Genomic DNA, 21,246 nt, shown 5'->3' with positions numbered 1-21,246 from the left:
GAAGAGGAAAGGTGGGGGTGGGTTCGCGGAGAAAGATCTGGAAAGAAGAGGGGGCGGAGATGAGGGGACTAAGGGGACCAGGGTACAGGTGGGGACCAGTTTCCCCTCCTAGGATATTTGGCGTGCGACATGCCCCTCCCCCAGCCCCAGCGCCCGTTTCCTTTGGAAGCCTGGGTGCTCCTCAGACCACTTGGGGACTCCTTGCTTCACCTTCCCGCATTTGCAAGAGCTTGTCTCCTGAGGCGAAGAGGGGCCCTCTGAGGAAAGGGGCTCCCAGCCCTGGCCATTAACAAACTAACGACTCTGTGTGACCTTGGGCAAGTCATTACCTTTCTTTGGGCCTCAGATTTCCCATCAATTTTTTTAAAAGGAAAAGCATAAAATTAAATCCCAAATCTCTTCCAGGGTCTAAATGAAGAGGTTTTTGAGGAGGAAGTTTAGGAGAATGGGTTTGTTAGGGAAGCAAAGGAAAGGATGAAGATGGAGGCGAGGCCTTGGGCTGGGGCGGGAGAAATCCCCACGGGTGCGGGGGGATGGTAGACAGAAGGCCTGCCGGGCTGGGGCGGGCTAGCCATATCCTGTTGGAGGGATGGAAGAACTCTAAGGAGAGGAGGAGGTTGAAACCTAACTCCGCAATGATGGAGACCCAAAGTACCATTCGCTTCTTCCGAGGGAGAGTGATGAGATGGCAGGATCAGAAAGAAGTAACAGGGGCCGGGCGCGGTGGCTCATACCTGTAATCCCGGCACTTTGGGAGGCCAAGGTGGGCGGATCACCTGAGGTTGGGAGTTTGAGACCAGCCTGACCAACATGGAGAAACCCCTTCTCTACTAAAAATACAAAATTAGCCGGGTGTGGTGGCGCATGCCTGTAATCCCAGCAACTTTGGAGGCTGAGGCGGAAGAATCGCTTGAACCCGGGAGGCAGAGGTTGCGGTGAGCTGAGATAGCGCCATTGCACTCTATTCTGGGCAGCAAGAGCGAAGCTCTGTCTGGGGGAAAAAAAAACAACAATAACAGGAAGATACTTTCTAATAAGGCAGATCTTTGGGGAGCAAGAGGAAGAGTAGGGCTGGTACAGGAAAGTTGGAAACTAGGATGGTCTGAAACGGAAGGGCAGGTGCTGTTTGGGGCAGCTGAAGAAGGGCCGCAGGTAGATCACAGGGTAACCAGCTGGTCTCTCAGCCTTTCCTTTTTTGATGATGGCTGCCACTTTCTGAGAGATGTGCCTCCCAGCCTTCATCTTCCAACACATATCACTTCAGGGAGTGGGAGTGAGTCAGACCAAGTGGACCTTGGGAACACCTGGCTCGCTGAGGATTTCTGGATTGTATAAGGATTGGGGTTAAAAGAGAAAAAAGGAAAATGTATCTGAATGTAAGACGTATCATCTGTGGCGCCATCATCCTTGCTGGGAGGCAGCTTTGTGAACTAGTTGAAAGCACAGGCTTTGGGGTCAGATTGCTTGGATTCCAAACCTGCCTCTCCCATTTAATGTCTTGGAACCTTGGTCAGGTTACTTAATCTCTGAACCTCATTTTCTTTATCTGTAAAATGGGAGTAATAACCTCTAAGATGGTTGCCAGGATTAAATGAGTGTTTGGCACAGTGTCTGGCTCATAATAAGTGCTCAGTAAATATTAGCTATTAGCTATTATCGTTCCCTTTTTCTGTTCTTTTCCTTTTGTCTCTCCATTCTTGTCCTTTTCTCCTTTTGTTCTTCTGAGTGCTCAGTTCTGAGATGCCCCTTAGATGTGAAGTCTCAGAAATATTGATTGCATCTTTGGTGGTGGGGAAGGGGTGGCCCCTCACTGGCCCAGGTGAACATATGATGATCAGATGATCAAGTGTCTCTTCATCATCTCTCAGCCCACAAATGTGTTTTTGTTCCAGGGAAGACATGGGATCTGCTTCTCTTTCAGCAACCATTTCTATATCCTTCCCTGTCATTAGTTATTTCTTCATTTTCTCACCCAGAAATAAAATAAGACCCAAAGTTTTATGGCACCACAGCAGGTAGGAGAGGAACGGGGTGTTGCAGGAAAGCAGGGATGCAACACTGGAAGCTCAGGAAAGGAAGGCCTTTGGAAGTTCCATAGTAGTTTATGTTTATTCCATTGTTCTGTCCTCTGAGGAACTGTCCAGAATAGGCCAGTGTCTGAATCCTGGCCAGAGGTCTTCATCCCAAGTTGAAGATGACTGTATACCGTTAGCGTTATTAGGTTTTCCCATGCCAACATTTCATTCCAGTTTCCTTTTTCCAAGCCACAAAGACCTCTGTCAAGCTACCTCTCTCTGTCACAGCCTATAATCAGATAATTTATACAGATGTACATACGCACACGTGTACTCGCTGTTTTCAAAATGCATTTTAGGATATTCCAGTATGCAAAAATCTAGTAAGGTTAGAGATGAGACTGCATTTGATCACAGCACTTTGTGTGCAGGGCCCTGACTAAACACTTGGGGGAGGTATAAAAGGAGAAAACTCAATCCCTGAATGTAGGGAAATCCCCACGTGAGTGGGAGACAAGCAGTCCCACATGAAACACCCAGCAAACATTCATAGAGTAGCATGTCACTCTGCAAAGTAGTGCATCATTTATCCTGAAGGGACACAGGTAGGAGTGTGTGTATGTGTGTGGGATAGTCATAAGGGTAACCTGGAGGAGGTGAATATTGGATCATCTTGAACAAAGCATGAGACTGTAGAATAAAAGAAATGTGTTTCACCTGAGGGTAATCTAACAATTCTGTGCAAAAAGAGGAGGAGGGAAGCCATTGAGTCAGGATGAGCAAAGGAGTGTGGGGTGGCCTTCATTGCAAGGCTTTGACTGTTAGATGAAAGATTTTGTAGGGTAGGCAATTGGGAACCCTGTAAGTTATCAATAACATGTTGAGTCGTTGGTGATTTAACCACTTAGGTTGCAGGGGATATACTAGATTGCAAACAGACCTGCTTCATGTGGTAGGAGCTTTGCTTTTAAGGGAGTAGGGCCAGAGGGCAGATTGGATCCAGTCCTGGTTCTGTCCCTAACCAGCGGTGGCTCCTTGGACAGATTATTCCCTGAAAAAGGGGGATACCTGGGGTGACTGCCAGGGTCTCCTCCAGTTCTGACATTCTATGTTCCCTGAATAACTACTAGACCTAACTTACCAGTGGCCCCCTACTGTTTTGTAGGACTTGCCAAGACCATTTAGTCATTAAATTAACAAATATTTATTAGCACCTACTTAGAGGGTGGTAAAGAAAACACAGTGGGAACTGGATATGAGGTGAGCAAAAACAGATGAAGTCCCTGCCCTTCAGTGTTTTCAGTCTAGTGGGGGCCACGGATATTATATTTAAATAATTCTGAGACTCATATTTGAACATTTGTCAAGTCAGGATGCATCTTTAAATTGACAGGATATTATAATTTGATTGGCAGCATTTGTTTTTTATTCATGCCAAATCGAATAATAATATAATCTGGATTGTACAAATAACTATAAAATCCTAGTGGATACTTGCTGAAGGAGAAGGTATATGGTGTTGTACAAGTATATAAAAGAGGGCTCTGACTGGTTCAGGGAGTTGGGAAAAGCTTTCATGAAGAAATGATTGGTAGATGTGAAGTGTATGTAGGCAAGGTGTGTGGGGTTGGCAGGGCCAACCCTGTTTTCTCAGGCAAAGGTGGATGCCTGAGGTGGGAGAGCTGAGAGAAGGTGAGTAGGGCTGGAGCTGAGACCCAGGAGCTCAGCATGGGGGAGGCTGGCAAGGTAGCTGGGTAGCAGACCCCCTCATAGCCTCACTGGGCAGGGGTTTACTATTTACCCTAAGAGCAGCGGGAAGCCATTGAAGAGTTTTAAGCAGGGGGCTAACAGTCGGAGGTGCACTTTGAAGAGCTTGTTATGGCTGCCGATTGGAGTGGATGTGGGGAAAACAGTTGGGAGGCCACTGCCATTAGATGAAAAAAGATGGTGGCTTGGACAAGATGGGGGTGGAAAAGGAAATGGAGAGAAATGGATAGATTCAAGAAATCTTGAGGAGGTTAAGTTAACAAGACTTGGTGATTTATTGGCAAGGAAGAAGGAGTTGTAGAGAGTGACTCATGGGTTTCCATTTGGACAATTGAATGGTGTGGTGCCAGTCTCTGAGACAGGCTTCCCTGGAGCCTGGTAGAACCCAAAGATGTTAGAGAGGCTCCTGAGGCAGCTTGAGATAGGAAAGTGTGACACAGAAAATTCTATTTCCACCACTATTGATTAGTTTCTGACTTCCCATTGCTGAGGAAAGCGTCAGGGGCAAGAGCAGGTCTGAATACAGAACTAAAGCAGTTGAGCACTTAGAAAAGGTGAGTCACATTGGAGTAGTTTAGCTCATACCCTTTTCTTCTTAGGACAAGATGAAGGATAGTTTTTTTTGTTGTTGTTTTGTTTTTTTGAAAGAGTCTCACTCTGTCACCCAGGCTGGAGTACAGTAGTGCAATCTCAGCTCAGTGCAGCCTCCGCCTCCCGGGTTCAAGCAATTCTCGTGCCTCAGCCTCCCCGGTAGCTGAGACTACAGGCATGTGCGACCACACCTGGCTAATTTTTGTATTTTTAGTAGAGGTTTCACCATGTTGGCCAAGCTGGTCTTGAACTCCTGACCTCAGGTGATCCGCCTGCTTGGGCTCCCAAACTGTTGGTATTACAGGTGTGAGCCACCGCACTAGGCCAGGAACAGATTTTTTTTTTTTTGAGACGAAACCTCGCTCTGGCTCTGTCGTCCAGACTGGAGTTGGAGTGCAGTGGCATGATCTCGGCTCACTGCAAGCTCCGCCTCCCGGGTTCATGCCATTCTTCCACCTGTCCCGAGTAGCTGGGACTACAGGCGCCTGCCACCATGCCTGGCTAATTTTGTTTTGGTATTTTTAGTAGAGATGGGGTTTCACCATGTTAGCCAGGATGGCCTCGATCTCCTGACCTCGTCATCCGCCCGCCTTTGCCTCCCAAAGTGCTGGGATTACAGGCGTGAGCCTCCGCATCTGGCCAGGAACAGATATTTTAAAGGCAGACATGAGAGGGCATTTTTAAATGCTGAGCATTCTCAGCATAGGGGAAATTGGCAGCAGTGAGGTACCTTCTGTTTAGCCAGATACCACCTTTCCCTGGAATTCCTCCCTATCACCCGCTAACTTTCAGGCAAAGAGGCAGAAGGGCTGGGCCCTTTAGCTCCATCTCCAAGCCTTGGTTCACTTACATGAGTTTGTTTGTTTGTTTGTTTTTGAATAGGCAATACAGTCATATGGCTGCATATTCAAAAGATACAAAAGCCATACAGGGAAAAGTCTCCCCTTTACCTCTGTCCCTTTCTACCAATTCTTGTGTGTCATCTTTTGTCTCTGATTTTTATACAAATGATAAAATTTTGCTGCACCTTGCTTTTTTTCCCACTTGTTAATATATCTTAGAGATCATATTGAGACAATAAGCTGCTTCATTCTTGTTTATAATTGTTTAGTATTGTATTTTATGTGTGTATATAACTTCATAGCCCTTTACTGGTGGATATTCATGCTGATTCCAATCTTCTGTTTTTACAAATAATACTGAAATGAAAACCTTAAACATACAGCATTTTGGCCATGTAGGGCTATGCCTATAAAATGAATTTTTAGAATTAGAAGGTTCTATATAGAGGTTTGTTCCATTTGTTCTTCATTCGTTCAATATTTGCTGAATACCTATTATGTGCCAGATGCTGGTAGGTACCAGGAATCCAGCTTCCAACAAGTCAGATATGATCCCTGTCTTCATGGAATGTTACTACACTCTTGTTGGGGAAAACATATCCAGGCAAACATAATAATTACAAAATTATATACATAAGGAAACTAAAAAGGGGATCAGATAGAGAAATAGGAAGGAGATACTTTAAACAGAGTCAGGAAGTCATCTTAAAATAAGTGATATTTAAGCTGAGAACTAAAGAATGGGATGTGGACAGGCATTCGGGGTAGGACAGGGCAACCTAAGCTGTTCAAAGCCTACATCCACAGGGAGATAATTCAGGATTTGTAGAGGAGGGGATGGACACCAAAAAGGGGATGGAGGTAAAGTCAAAGAGATGAAGTTGGCAATTCGATGTGGAAGATGTCAAAGAAAGTAGGTGGCTAAGGATGAGGTCAATTAGGGCAGGAAGCTGGTCATGAAGAGATGAGAATTAGGGAGACAAGCATTTTAAAGGAATAGCGACTATTTGTGTTGAGAGAGCTTTGGAATGAATCTCTGTAACTGGGCTAATTAAGGTAGGGAAACCAGAAAAGAGGCGACTCCCTCCCTAGATACTTTGGGAATAAAAGAGACCTCTAAGTTATTTGAGAGAGGCACAGCCTTGCCCACAGGCAGGAGAATGGATTAGAATCCTTGGGTAGAGCCAGTCTGTGCCTGTAGTGAAGCCTCCTTCATCTTTTCTGTTGCTTTGGCAAAATGGAAACTTTCAAAATAAAGAGGACATTCAAGGGACTCAGCCAGCTGGCTCTGAGCTGGCATGAGAGAGCAAACCTACCAAGGGCTCAGGGCTTGGGGTGGGCAGGAAATTGGGCTTGAAGACCCTCCTGAACTTTGTGCTCCTTTTTCATCCTCACCACTTCTGCTTCCCTTCTGCAAAAAGCCCATCTCTGTGCCCATCCTGGGTCCTATGACTTTTCTCTCCCTCAACAGTCGGTTCCCGATTCTGGTCCCCGGCCCCCAGCAGCGCCTGCCCCCTTCCCACCGGGGCCCCCCATGATGCCACCACCCTTCGTAAGTTTTACGTCTTTCCCTGGGCTTGGCTTTTCCAGCCTGCACCCCCAGCTCCCCAGCCCCTAGCCACTGCTGCATCACCAGCACAGTTTTCCTGTAATGCCCCTTTTGCTACCCTTGGAAGAGGGATGGTTTTACTTGGGCATTGGGGTGGGGAGAGCTGTTGTGAAGCTCTCAATACATAACATTGACAATTCCCCTTTGTCTTTTGACCTTAGGACACACTGGGGCTGGAGGTAGGAGAAGTGGAAGGGAAAAGACCCCATTAATGTGAGGGCAGGGTGGGACTATCTGTCTCTTTCACTACTCCTTACCTGTGCTCTTTAAATATGCCACAGAATTCGGGCTGGAATGGCATTGGTGGTCATGAGTTGGAGAGAAAGGGATGGGAGGCAGGGGACTGGGGTACTTGGGTACCTGGATACCTGCCTTCTGCCCCTTCATCTGAGAGGCCTCTTTGGGGGAGAATTGCTGAAGAGGTGAAGCCTTCCAGTCTCAGTCTGGTGCTGTTAAACTTCCCTTATTATTCCTTTCCTTTCCCATTATAATTAAGAAGCTGTGCGCTTGCCTGTTAGACCCCAGTTATCTTTCTCAGTGGTGAGGAGGGAGGCAGTTTCATGCCTTGTGCTTCTCAAACTAAAGCCTTGGAATTGCATCAGAGGAGGGTGGAGGGTCGGGGAGGGAGGTGGTGGATATATCCTGACAGGTCCTCTCTTCCTCTGACAAGGCGATGTCTTCCCTGCTCAGTATCTGTTCCTTTCCTCATTTCCAGATGCCCCCTCCAGGGATCCCCCCACCCTTTCCTCCGATGGGGCTACCCCCCATGAGTCAGAGACCACCAGCTATCCCCCCCATGCCCCTGGCATCCTGCCCCAATGCTTCCACCAATGGGGCGCCACCACCACTCACACAGGTAATTGTTTCTCCTCCCCCGGGGTCTCAGAAAACCCTGTCACTTTAGCTGGGGGTGGAGATAAGAGTGGGCATGTGGGCCTCAGAAACTGGGGAAGGAAGGGAGCTTTGGGGCGGATCCATGTCTGCTGAATGACTGAGACAACTCTCAGGCAAGGTGAGAGGCCAGAAGCTGGGGATTGCCTGAGGAAGTGCCCAAGTGAGGGTCATGGCTCCAGTGAGATCTCTCAGGACCCTTTGAGGTACCCTCTCCCTCCTGTTCTAGCCCTTACCTTGGTGGTTGGTTTCTGTCTTCTTTGTATCCTTAGATACCAGGAATGGTACCTCCGATGATGCCAGGAATGCTGATGCCAGCGGTGCCTGTCACCGCAGCGGTAAGCGCTAGGGGCTGGCAGGTAGCAGGCTCTGCCCTGCAGTCCCGTGAGTCTGACTTGGAATACAGGGCTACGACCTCCATTCTTTCCCTCTTCTCATCGCATCCACCCAGGTCCCCGGCAGCACTTGCCACACTCAAATCCTCCTCGCCAGTCATGTATTCAGCTCTTCTAGTTTCCCACTCATCCCCAAAGGCATATACATTCTCTTGTTACTCCCATGCCTTGTCCAGCTCCCTTAAGGAGCACACTTATTTTCACAGAGCTACACACTGTGGACACATGAATACAGTTCTTCACATCCTCTTTGTCCCCAGAAGAGTCAGTAGCACCTGGGGATCTTGCTGTGCCTTCTTATGCTATTGCTCAGTGTAGCAGAGTCTGGGTAGGATATAGAATTTGGCATCCACTGTGAAGGAATGTGCCTCGGGAATTATCTCAACCAAATACTCTCACTTGAGGAGAACGAAGAATGGAGCTGCTATGCAATTCTCCCCTGGGATCCCAGAGCCACGGCCCCAAAGGGTGGGGGAAGCCTGTTAGGGAGCAGACATCTTTAGGAGCAGGACACATGGATTCTGGCCTGGCCTGCTTCTCCATCCCCCATGGCCTGGGTCCTGGGGCCACTGGGCTTGGCCCCAACCCTTCCCCCTCCTCTTTCTTCGGCAGACGGCTCCGGGTGCGGACACCGCCAGCTGTGAGTCTTCTGGGGGCCTGCTCCCCCCAGGCTCGGAGGTTGGGGGGCATAGGGGAGAGGGGACCGTGGACTGGAGCCCACCCTGGATCATGCCTGTTGGGATGCCAGGGAGCCTGGGATATTGATGGGACCAGGGGAATATTTACTGGGGATGGAATACGGGAGGCATAGGTGGGGATAAGAAGGAGGTTGGAGCAAGGACTTAGTATGTATCCTGTGGCTTTTTTTTTTTTCTAGCTGCTGTGGCTGGGACAGGACCTCCGGTGAGTTCTTCCAGCTCAGGGGTCTCTGGGTAGAAAGCCTGAGAGTCGGGGACTGATGGTTAAGTCTTTGGGGTGAGGAGAGGCTTTGGAAAAGGGGCCTTGACTACCATTCTGTGCCCCCCCCCCCACCCAGAGGGCCCTATGGAGTGAGCATGTGGCCCCAGATGGGCGCATCTACTACTACAATGCTGACGACAAGCAGTCCGTGTGGGAGAAGCCCAGCGTGCTCAAGTCCAAGGCAGAGGTCCTGAGCTGGGCTTTCTGGCCCTTCCTTTCAGCTGCCCTGACCCTTCCAAGTCTTTGGCCTTCCCTTAGTCTCTAACCATACTCATGATGGTTCCTCTGATCCCAAGGTCCAAGGTCCCTGACCACTCCCCACCCTCCCTGGAAATATCTCCATAGGATCTCAAGAAGTCCACCTTCCCCAGTTTGAGCCAGGCCAGGTGGTAGCTAAAGGTTCCTGTGTCCTCTACTCACTGGGTCTCCTTAGCTCCCCTGACTGGCTGGAGAGCATGCCCAGCCCACTGATGGCTCCTATCCCATCCTCTTGCAGCTGCTCCTGTCGCAATGTCCCTGGAAAGAGTACAAGTCAGACACAGGCAAACCTTACTACTATAACAACCAGAGTAAAGAGTCTCGCTGGACCCGGCCCAAGGATCTGGATGACCTAGAGGGTGAGATGTCCTACGAGTGGGCCGGGTCAGGAGTTCTGGAGGTTCCCTGTTGCCCCTGTGACTGACTGTGTTATCTTTTCCCATCACAGTTCTAGTCAAACAAGAGGCTGCAGGGTGAGTGACTTGCCCAACTATCCATTTATAGTTGGGGCACCTGAAGTGTGGGAATAGACTGTCTCGCTATGATTTCTACACTGTGGGAGGAAGAGCCAGTTTTGTCTCCTTGTGGAGTCATCCCCTCTGGCCCCAGTCTTTCCCAGGATAAAGAGACCAGCCAGCCCCTGAACTCCTCCATTCGTGCTCTCCTCCTGGACACTGCCCTTCTGGCTCATCTGCAGGAAACAGCAGCAGCAGCTGCCACAGACACTTCAGCCACAGCCGCCTCAGCCACAGCCTGACCCCCCACCTGCACCTCCTGGCCCCACCCCAGTGCCCACAGGCCTCCTGGAACCTGAGCCAGGTGGGAGTGAAGATTGTGATGTGTCGGAGGCCACCCAGCCCCTGGAACAGGGGTTCCTGCAGCAGCTGGAGGAGGGCCCCAGCAGGTGAGGGCTGCCCCCCATGGCATTCCCGATGTTGGACTCAGACTTCCAGCCTGGTTCAACCCTTGTCCTCTGCTGGGCCTCTCTCTCAGGAGGGGTTTGAAGATCTGGGTGTGACCTCTGAAGGGCAGAAAAAGGCTGCCCTGGGGAACAAGGAGGAGATGATAGGTTGCCAAGAGTTCAGGACACTGAAAGCTGTGAGGGCTGGGGGACCCTGTGGCTGAGTCCCCTGTGCCCTCCAGTTCTGCTGGACAGCATCAGCCACAGCAGGAGGAGGAGGAATCAAAGCCAGAACCAGAGAGGTCTGGCCTCAGTTGGAGCAACCGGGAGAAGGCAAAGCAGGCATTCAAGGAACTGCTGAGGGACAAGGTGCTGGAGTGGGGCTCCCAGGGAAGGTTTGGAGGGGGCTGGAGCAGGGCAGGCCCCATGACTCCCACCTGCTTCATTCCAGGCTGTCCCCTCCAACGCCTCATGGGAACAGGCCATGAAGATGGTGGTCACCGACCCCCGTTACAGGTAGGCCTGGGTAGAGGGAGCCAGGCCCTGTTCATGAGAGCTGCTATGCTAGGGACTTCCTAAGAAACCCCAGCTCAACACTCATCCCTAAGGGAACCAGAATCAGGACAATGATAGATTGGGCTGGGGAGCAAGGGGAAGAAAAGCTGGAGGGCCTCCAGGAGAAGGAGAGGAAAGGTATCTGACACAACACATTCAATAAATGCTTGTTGGATTGAATCAAACTGAATTGAATTAATTGGGGAATGAGGGTGCTGGATAGGGTGACTTGAGAACCCCAAAGCAAAAGGGCCCAGTATTTGCAATGTCTTGGAGCTGCATCTCTTCCCCTCACTTCCTGTCATCCCTACTTCTCTATGAATGGTGTTCAGATCCCAGACATCTGTGCCCTTGAAGCCCCTGCAGCCTGTAGTGTCTCATGACCCTCCAGTGTGGGCTGTGCAGGGTGGTTCAGGGTGACTTCTCTATCCCCACCCCACTCCTACCCTTTATCCCAGTGCCTTGCCCAAACTGAGTGAGAAAAAGCAGGCATTCAATGCCTACAAGGCGCAGCGGGAGAAGGAGGAGAAGGAGGAGGCCCGGCTAAGGGCCAAGGAGGCCAAGCAGACCCTGCAGCATTTCCTGGAGCAGCATGAACGCATGACCTCCACCACCCGCTACCGGTCAGGGGGCCAGGCTGGACTGGGGGCTTGGGAACCCTGAGAACACAGAGGTCCAGGGTCTCTGTTCTCTGTCTACCTACTCACAGCTCATATGCTCTACAGGCGGGCAGAACAGACCTTTGGAGAGCTGGAGGTCTGGGCTGTGGTCCCTGAGAGGGATCGAAAAGAGGTTTATGATGATGTCCTCTTCTTCCTGGCCAAGAAGGAGAAGGTAATGGTCGCTGGGCAGGATCCATCAGCCCATCTTATCCTAGACTTTCCTTGTCTTTGCTTTGTTATGGACCCTAGCCATTTACTTCTCCACTTCCCCAGTGTCCCAGCTTCTGACTTGGAAGCTGGCATGGGACTTACACATCCCATTTCTGCTCTGGGCCTATAGTCCTGGGTATAGCGAGGAGAAGTCTCTGAGAGATGGGTCTGTAACCTGTACTCCCTCCCCTTCCCTGAGACATGAAAGTCTTGAGTATGGCCTTCTTCCTAGGGTTCCCTAGCTACCTTTCCCCAGGTCCTTCTCTGCCCAGGCCTACTTGGGTAGCTCTGGCCTGCCCTGCCTCACCCTGATCCTGTGGCTCCCCAGGAACAGGCCAAGCAGCTCCGGCGCCGCAATATCCAGGCCCTAAAGAGCATCCTGGATGGGATGAGTAGTGTCAACTTCCAAACCACCTGGTCCCAGGCCCAGCAGTACCTCATGGATAACCCCAGCTTTGCTCAGGACCATCAGCTACAGAGTAAGCCTGGGCCTCCAATCCCAGCTATCCCTTTCCCTTACTGGACCTGGGACCCCAGAGTCTGCCTCACCCTACTCACCTGTACCTCCTGCCCTCCCGGACACCCTAGGAGTACTCAACACTCACCCAGTCCTTGTACTTCTCTGGACTCTGGGGATACCAGAATGTTTCAGGACACCCCTCCCTCTGGGGTCCACTGTTGGGCTAGACATTGTGTGTCCTTGGAGGAGGAGCTCTAGGATAGGAATCTTAAGTCCTAGAGATGTCAATGATGATGGTTTTAGCTCAGGTGAATGTGGTCTTAAAGCATCATAGCACTACAGGCCTTAAGTGGTCACATGTTACAATAGACTGTTGTTGGCCTGTAGTCACTGATGATACTGAAATTCACTTTCTAAAATTGCATCAAAGCCTGATTGATTCCCAGTTCCCTAAGATGTGAAACGTCAGATCCCAAGACAACTGGTTTCATGTTATGGCTTCTAATAACTGAATTCACAAGAGCTGAATACTTGCTCATTTATTCTTATACAATTAATGATTCCCTCTTAAGAACCACCATTTCAGTGGCTGCTCCCACAGCGCCCTCTCCGGGCCCTTCCCCCACCACCCTGGGTATCCCTAGCACCTGTAGGACAGCATCGTTGAAACATTAGGGGTCCTGGGGTCTGAGAGGGTGTCCTCCTGGTACAATGCCTGCTGAACCTCCTGCCTGTCTTTAGACATGGACAAGGAAGATGCACTGATCTGTTTTGAGGAGCACATCCGAGCTTTGGAGAGGGAAGAGGAGGAGGAACGGGAGCGGGCCCGGCTTCGGGAGCGACGCCAACAACGCAAGAATCGGGAGGCCTTCCAGGTATCTTTGCCGTCCTTTCTAGATCAGAGCTCGGCTCTGCCCTAGAGCACCTCTTCACCCATTCCCTGCCCCTTTCTGGATAGGCTGCCTGTTCTTTCTGTGCCTAGCCCTGTCCAAGCTCCATGAGACCTCTCTCTGCCTGCAGTCTGTTTCTGCTGTACCCCCTCAATTCTGGACTATGCTCTTCTAGGGAGACTAGATGTATGCATCACCCAGAAACTGCCAGCAGAGAGCACCCTACGGGCACGACTTGGCAGCTAGGCCATGTTTATTTCCCTTGGTGGGGCACCAGACAGGCAGAGTTTATTCCCCCACCTTGCGGGTGGTAGTGGGGGTGGTAGTGCTGCGGGTTACTGCAGGCAGGTTTCTGTTTCTTTGCCTCCCGGGAATGGCTTGTTCTCACTTTTTTGTTCTGTCCCTCTCTGTGTATTTACATTCTCTCCTTTTGCATTGTTCTCAGCCTTCCATCTGCATCTCTTCATCTCTGCCTCTCTTTCCTGCATCTCCTCAATCTTGATTGTCCCTGCCTCTTCCTCTGCCATTCCCTCTCTTCCCCCTCATTCTGTGGCTCTGCCTCCCTCCTTGTCTCACTCCCCCTATAACTGGCCTCTCCCTGCTCAGACCTTCCTGGATGAGCTGCATGAGACAGGGCAGCTGCACTCTATGTCCACCTGGATGGAGCTATATCCAGCAGTCAGCACTGATGTCCGTTTTGCCAACATGCTGGGCCAGCCGGGTAAGGCAGCCAGGCTCCCCCTTCTCTGGCCTGGCTTCCTGCCCTGCCAGCCTCTCTGCACCCCCTACTCCCTGGTCCTGTCCTCGGCGCAGCCCCCAGGCCTTGGGAAGCTGCCGCCCGCCAGGCCCCCCCTCCCTCCCTCCTTGCAGGCTCCACGCCTCTGGACTTGTTCAAGTTCTATGTGGAGGAGTTGAAGGCACGATTCCATGATGAAAAGAAGATCATTAAGGACATCCTTAAGGTGAGGGAGGCTGGGGTTATGGATGGATACAGGATGGACGCAGGGCACACTCCCTGCAGAGGACTCCCTGATAAGTCCTGTTTTGCAGGAGCATTACAGCTTGGTTCAGCAGATACCTACTGTGATCCTTTACTGTGCACTAGGGATACAGTAATGAATACACAATTTCTACCCACAGGAGTTCATGGTCTAATAGGAAGATATACACGAGAACTGTTATACAAAGGGGCAAGTGTTACTACAGAGACAGGAATCTGAAGAACTAACATTTGAACTGCGCATTTAGAAATCAGTAGGTGGAAGAGGTTGGAGTGTACCCAGGGTCCTAAGAGCAAAGGCAAGGGGGTGGAAAGGGCATGCCAGGTCTGAGAAGGAAGCAGCATAGCTAATTGTAAACTGGTAGCACACAGATTGTTCTGGCCTGTACAGTGTTTTTTTAAAAATTTCGGATTTGTTGCTAACATTTTAAAACCAGGAAACGTCACATAAAAAATCTGAATCTTGAGCTTCTCTTGTGAATATGGATTATCTAGCAGCATTGAGCTGGATTTGTAAGGCATTCTGCAGACTCAAGCTGAGATGCCACTTTAGAAAGGGCAAGTCATCATCCTCACCATTCCTTAGTGCCTTCTTGATACTGTCATAAGTGTCAGCTGCCATTTACCATCATTCATGGCCTGTTGCTTTTCTTCTACTGGAGAAGAGAAATAGTTCTCAATATTTACATCTTATCAAAAGTGGAAGAGTGAGTGAGTGATGGACTAAACTTGTGTTCCAAAAGAAAAAACAAAGAGAAAGCATATTTCTTTATGGAAGTGAAGATTCTAATGCATTTGAGGAGATAATACAGTACAGTGGTTAGGAGCAGGACTGGAGGCAGACTGCCTACAGTAAAAGTCTAGCTTACAGCTTGCTAGTTGTGTGACCTTCCATAGGTCACTTGATCTTTCTGACCCTGTTTCCTCATCTAAAAAATGGTGAGTGTTCCACCAGAGTACACCTAATTACAGAGATTAAATGGTACCTGGGTTGAAAGGGATCTGGAAATAAAGCTAGAAATGTCTCACTGCACATCTATTTATTTGAAGTAGTTTTGCCTTACAAATTCACGTAGGTGTTGCATTTTAACACCATATTACCTCTCTATTTAATATAAATTTAATATTTTAAATTACTTACCATTAGGTAAGATATATCATACTGTCCTGAGGTATCCTCTTTCTCTGGAACCATATGTCCCAGTTTGGAAGTAGAGCCCTGCATGTAAAGTGCCTTGAATGCTAAAATAAATTTGGATTTTTCTCTTGTAATAAGGAACCAGGGAATGATCAGATTAGATGGTGTATAGTAGAACCTTTCAGTCTAGAGTATGTCCTTATGTCCTTAGGGAAGGTTGTGGTGGTAGGTAGAGCAGTTCTTGAAGCCTCAAAATACTAAAACTGATAGTGGTAATTCAAATAGTCATATTCTTCTCACTTATCCCCAGACCTCTCTCCTACTGTTGGGGCTACTTGGTACAAAAGTCCAAGAAGCACTAGCTGCTAGGAGCTGGGTTAGAGGGATGGAAGAGGGTCAGTAGGGAGAAAAGTCAGTAGGCTGTGCAGGAATCTCCGTAGGAGGTGATCCTAGCCAGGGCAGTGAGGACAGAAGAAGAAGAGAGCAGGCTGTAGCGCTCCAGCTGTGCTTCTGAGACACTCTGGGTTTCTGTGTAGGTGCCTTGAGACAAGCAAGGGTTGGGGTTGAGTGTGGGGGGATTTTGTGCTGCTTCCTGTTTTCAAGTGAAGCAGCTTGAATCTTTTTTATACATAGAGGTTCTACATAAGATTTCTACGTTAATAAACTTTCTGCTGTTTAAAAAAAGGGAGAATTTAAAACCAGTGGGATAGAGTCACTAAGTAGAATTGACAGATTTTGTGAAATGGAAAAGAAGGAATCAGAGATGTCAGGGAAGTGGATGATGGCACCACTGATAAAGATAAAACAAGAGCAGGGCTGTAGAAAATAGGAATTCTATTTGGGGAATTACTCTCAAAGCAAATATCGTATTTTAAAACAAAATAATCGTATAAAGTAGAAATACCTTATCCTGAGATAGCTAAATTTTATTGGACAATTAACTTTTAGCCAGAGTGGCTGACTGATAGGCCTGTGGGGGCCTATCCTCACTGAGTCCTGTCTCTCCACACCACCTGAGAAAGCAGCTTTTTTAGATAGTTCCCTTCCTCTTTCCCCATTTGGGTTCCTGCCTATGGAGGGCAGATGGGCCAAGGAGTCCCTCTTGCTTTCCACAGCCAGGCAGACCATAAAAGTGCCTCTCATCCCATAGGATAATGCAGAGAGCCCTGGACTTAGAACATGCAGACAGATCTGGGTCAGGGAGATCCATGGAGGGTGCTCATGAGAAATATATTCTCTTGAGATCTGTTGAATTTGAAGTGTCTGAAATATCCAGTCTGGGATGAGTTTGAAAATCAGGAGAGATGAAGGATGAGATTGCTAGGGAGTACAAATTGGGTAGTGAAAGAGGACTAAGTGCTATTCTCAGGAACATGCATATGCAAGAGAAGTAATAAGAGGTGAGAGAGGAGGCGACCTGGAGAGGGGAGTGTTGAAGAAGTAAATGGTAGAGGCACTGAGGACCAGATGAGTGAGGAGCAAGAAGGCGGCCTTGGATTTGGCTAGCAGACACAAGCAACCTTTGGGAGTAGTGTCATGGAGGCGGCATGGGGACCACACGTTTTAGAGTCAGATAACTCCTGGTTGCTTATTGGCTCTGAGATCTCCGTAAGTTCCATGTCTCTGAGCCTGTTTGCTCACCTGTAAATCGGATAATTCATAGGTAACGTTGTGAGAAATAACATTTGTAAAGTGTCTAATAGGTTCTCAATAAATGTTTATTCCTTTTCCTTTCTGCTGCATTTCCAGAGGTTTTGAAACAAAGGAAAACAGCAGAGGTAGTTAGCTTGATGAAGGGGAGAGCATGGTGGAAAGGATGTTCCAGGTTAGGTGACGTGTCTCCTTGATGGAAGGAGCCAGTGATGAGGGTGACTTGGAGCTTTCAATTCCCTGAGAACAAATGCTGTGTTGATAAGGACTGGGGCAGGGTTGAGGAAGTACCCTTGGAAAGAAGCAAGAGGAACACACCTCTGCCATCAGCAGAAAGGCCAGGGGAGGTGAGAGCTATGTAGAGGGAGAGGAAGGGATTCTGGCCTGTGCTTAACTGACGTGAGAGCCAGACTTTGAACTTCAGTGGCTTCCTTTACCACTCATGTCATCTTGGGCCAACTGAGATCACTTTTCTTTTTTTTTTTTTTTTTTGAGGCGGAGTCTCGCTCTGTCGCCCGGACTGGAGTGCAGTGGCCAGATCTCAGCTCACTGCAAGCTCCACCTCCCGTGTTTACGCCATTCTCCTGCCTCAGCCTCCCGAGTAGCTGGGACTACAGGCGCCCACCACCTCGCCCGGCTAGTTTTGTATTTTAGTAGAGACAGGGTTTCACCGTGTTAGCCAGGATGGTCTCGATCTCCTGACCTCGTGATCCGCCCGTCTCGGCCTCCCAAAGTGCTGGGATGACAGGCTTGAGCCACCGCGCCCGGCCTGAGATCACTTTTCTAAGCCTCTGCTTCACTGGAATGTTGTGAGGCCTAAATGAGAAGCACAGAGCCTGGTCCGTGGAGATATTTTTAGTATTGGTGGGGAGCTGCATACCTGGTGGCCTCCATTTCTCCCATGGACTAAGTTACCTGGGTGGGTGTGGTGCTTGAAAGCACAGACTTTGGGGATAGAGAGACCCAGGGTAGGGTTCTTGCCCAGCCATACATCAGCTGTGAGACCTTGGGCAAGTGCTTGGTTTCTCCTTCTGTGTAAAATTAGGATACTAGGACCTATTCTTAAATGTAGAACCAAGAGGATTAAATGAGATAATGTGTGAAACACTCATCGTGGTACCTGGTACATAGTAAGCACTCAATAAGTAGAGCCAAAGGGTACGGGTCAGCAGATGTTGATTGAGAATGCATGGAAGCGCTACTGAGCAGCAGGAGGGCCCAGCTGGGGCCAGAGCTTTAAGCCAAAGGAACAAAGGTTAATTTTGAGAAACTCATGCATTAATCAGCAGTTGGGAGACATCTCCCAACCCCTTCAGCTCTGTGTGACATCCAAACCAAGGCTAGGCATGGGGGCTTAATTGTCAAGTGATGAGGACTTGGGTAACTTGGTTTCTAATGCATATCACAGTCCTGTGGATCTCTTCTGGAGGCAAGGGCCTTCTCGACCATCTGTAGTGTGACCACTCTGCCTGCCAGCTTTGGCCTCAAGGCATGTGGTACCCCTGCTTCATGTACTGCTGTGCCCACAGGACCGGGGCTTCTGCGTGGAGGTGAACACGGCCTTTGAGGACTTCGCCCACGTCATAAGCTTTGACAAGAGGGCTGCCGCACTGGATGCAGGCAACATCAAGCTGACCTTCAATAGTGTGAGGGGCTGGGCAGGGCGTGGGGCTCAGTTCTCTAATTCATCCCAGTGCCTTTTTCCATTCCTTCTCACTCACTGTCCGACTATATTCCCAATTCAGGGGATGGTGGTAGAAGCCCAGATCCTAACTTTCCACCTCCTAAGGTATGCCTGAGTGGGACCTGGCATCCACTCTCCCGGGTGACCCTGTTCCATGTCCCTTCTTTTCTCAGCTGCTGGAGAAAGCAGAGGCACGGGAGAGGGAGCGGGAGAAGGAGGAGGCACGCAGGATGCGGCGCAGGGAAGCTGCCTTTCGAAGCATGCTGAGGCAGGCTGTGCCTGCTCTGGAGCTAGGCACTGCCTGGGAAGAGGTCAGGAGCGTAGCCTGGCCCCAAACACCCCTCAAGCCTGAGGGCAGCGGTGCTTCACCACTGAGGGCCCACCCCAGTCACGTCACAGCCCTGCCCCAGCCCTGCCCTGTGCTCATGGCGGTGTCCAGGCCAGGCTGAGCGGGGCCTAGTCTGATCAGCAGTGCTCTCCTCGTTCAAGGTCCGTGAGCGTTTTGTGTGTGACTCAGCCTTTGAGCAGATCACCCTGGAGTCGGAGCGGATCCGGCTCTTCCGGGAGTTCCTACAGGTGCTGGAGGTGAGGCAGGCTTGTCCTCCGGATCTGCCCCAGCCCCTTGAACTCCTTAGACCAGTTCAAGAGACCTCAGTGGCCTCCCTCTTACTCTTAGGGCACTCCTGGCCAGCTAAGGAAGGGGAGGCCTGAAGGATCCCTGGGATAGGCAGAAGGCTCTAGCCTGAGAAAGGGAGGCAAAGCCAGATTTTAGGAGGTAGAATCCTTCCTGGGGCTAAGTCTGGTGCCGTCCTCACCCTTCTTCCTCTGCCTCTAGCAGACTGAATGCCAGCACCTCCACACCAAAGGCCGAAAGCATGGCAGGAAAGGCAAGAAGCACCATCGCAAGCGTTCCCACTCACCCTCAGTGAGTAAGCGGGTAGAAGGGACATGGGGGAAGCTGGGTTGTTTTGGGGAAATAAACACTTTTGTTTTCCCCTTACATTATCTCCCTTGGAGGGAAATTTGAGGATTCCTTTGGCCCTGGATCATCCTCCTCCTCTCGAATTCCCAGACGAGGGCTTCTGGAGGGCAGATAACCTCTGTACTGATACGTATCTGCTGATCTGCCCAGGGCTCTGAGTCAGAAGAAGAGGAGCTGCCCCCACCATCTCTCCGGCCCCCCAAGCGGAGGAGGCGGAACCCCTCAGAGTCAGGCTCTGAGCCCTCTTCCTCACTTGATTCAGTTGAAAGTGGGGGTGCTGCCCTTGGAGGACGGGGCTCCCCTTCCTCCCATCTTCTTGGAGCAGGTAAGCAGTTGCTATGAGCCTAGAAGCTGGAGAACTGTTGTCCCAGACTGAGAGGATGCCCTCTGCAAGCCCCAGCTCCTTTGAGGGTAGACTGGATTGGGAGGGCTGCACCTGTGGGAGTAGAAAGAACTTCCTCTACCTGTCCAGGCAAGAAGCTGGAGAAGGAAAACCGGACTCAGAATTCCTCAGAGCATGAGGTTCCTGCCTGTGAAGAATGAACACAGGGGCTAGAACAAAGAAAAAGAAGAGCCTTTCTTTCTCCTGTTGGGACTTAGTAGGGATTTTTCTATCTCCAGATCATGGCCTTCGGAAAGCCAAGAAACCAAAAAAGAAAACTAAGAAGAGAAGACACAAGTCGGTGAGTGAAGGAACTTCTACCTAAGCCCCTGCTATTTTGTGAGCTCTGTTCTACCTGACTCCCAGACTATCCACAGGAACTGAGGAGGTGGGCTCTGGACTCTTACAGAACAGTCCTGAGAGTGAGACAGACCCTGAGGAGAAAGCTGGCAAGGAGAGCGATGAGAAAGAACAAGAACAGGACAAGGACAGGGAGCTCCGGCAGGCAGAGCTCCCTAACCGTTCCCCAGGCTTTGGAATCAAGAAGGAGAAGGTGAGGGCAGGGGCCCTAGGCCAGTCAGCACGCTGGTCAAGCCTCCATGGCCCTCAGTGCAGGCTAAGGGTGAGCTGTGCCTTTGCTCCAACAGACAGGCTGGGACACGTCAGAAAGTGAGCTGAGTGAGGGTGAGCTGGAGAGGCGGCGGCGGACACTCCTACAGCAGCTGGACGATCACCAGTGACCCGATGAGCTGTTCTTTGCCTCGGGTCTGTGTGAGGCCGTGGCTCCTGGGCCACCCTCACCATCTGCCTCAGACTTCTTCGTTAGCCTGGTCTGTGTCCACTTTTTCTAAAGTAACCCAACCCCCAGCACACCATTGTTGGCACCTCTCAAGGTTGCTGTTGGTGTTCAAGGTTCCCCTACTCCCTGGACTAGTGCAGTCCTTGCCCTCAGCCCCAGACCAGAGATGGGTGGTATGTGCCATGTGGGGTGGGTGAAGTGTGAGAGAAGGGGTCTCCAGGGAAGAGTGACAGGCTGGTGGACACAGCCTGGGTGGCAGAGGGCAGGGTTGTCACCCTCTAGCATCAGTGCCTGCTCCTGCCTGTCCTGGTCCTGAGGCTCCACCACTTCTTCCTCCACCCAGGACCTAATGTACGTGTGTTTTGTTTTCGTTTTTTAAATAACAATATTTATAACATGGCCAGTGACTCTTTTCCATATGCTACTGGGGCAGGCTGAGGACTGGACACATGCCCAGCAGAGGGCACTAGTGTCTCACGGCAGGCCTGCTTCCCTTTGTGTGGCTAGAGCCCACCCAGCCAGTTCTTTCCCCAGAGTTCTGATCTCATCTCCTCCGAAAAAGATGCAGTGCCCCAAAGATTTCTTTTCTGTCCCCATGGCCCAGG

At 50.2% G+C, this 21,246-nt stretch overlaps 1 protein-coding gene across 8 annotated transcripts in view; it reads left to right on the top strand.

Annotated features, from left to right (window-relative positions):
- The window catches only part of PRPF40B (pre-mRNA processing factor 40B), a 22,013-nt gene extending 972 nt beyond the window's left edge, over nt 1-21,041 (top strand). Inside the window, exons 2-27 of one of the 8 annotated variants that reach the window (XM_017894759.1) lie at nt 6,687-6,767; nt 6,986-7,003; nt 7,540-7,680; nt 7,988-8,053; nt 8,723-8,750; nt 8,988-9,013; nt 9,147-9,257; nt 9,567-9,687; nt 9,777-9,801; nt 10,026-10,232; nt 10,472-10,598; nt 10,681-10,745; nt 11,243-11,407; nt 11,510-11,618; nt 11,985-12,135; nt 12,858-12,991; nt 13,613-13,727; nt 13,877-13,968; nt 18,324-18,440; nt 18,652-18,789; nt 18,968-19,063; nt 19,314-19,403; nt 19,611-19,785; nt 20,082-20,143; nt 20,252-20,395; nt 20,490-21,041. In XM_017894759.1, coding sequence (XP_017750248.1) covers nt 6,687-6,767; nt 6,986-7,003; nt 7,540-7,680; nt 7,988-8,053; nt 8,723-8,750; nt 8,988-9,013; nt 9,147-9,257; nt 9,567-9,687; nt 9,777-9,801; nt 10,026-10,232; nt 10,472-10,598; nt 10,681-10,745; nt 11,243-11,407; nt 11,510-11,618; nt 11,985-12,135; nt 12,858-12,991; nt 13,613-13,727; nt 13,877-13,968; nt 18,324-18,440; nt 18,652-18,789; nt 18,968-19,063; nt 19,314-19,403; nt 19,611-19,785; nt 20,082-20,143; nt 20,252-20,395; nt 20,490-20,582 — 2,697 coding nt within the window. In that variant the 3' untranslated portion in view covers nt 20,583-21,041. The other 7 variants (XM_017894761.1, XM_017894762.1, XM_017894766.1 and 4 more) reach the window with 7 other exon arrangements.
- Nucleotides 21,042-21,246: the final 205 nt, after the last annotated feature.

The sequence above is a fragment of the Rhinopithecus bieti genome, unplaced genomic scaffold (assembly GCF_001698545.2).
Source record: "Rhinopithecus bieti isolate Rb0 unplaced genomic scaffold, ASM169854v2 scaffold_24390, whole genome shotgun sequence".
Classification (NCBI taxonomy): Eukaryota; Metazoa; Chordata; class Mammalia; order Primates; family Cercopithecidae; genus Rhinopithecus; species Rhinopithecus bieti.
The sequence above is the reverse complement of the archived record's forward strand: the minus strand, read 5'-3'. Positions and strand labels throughout refer to the sequence as shown.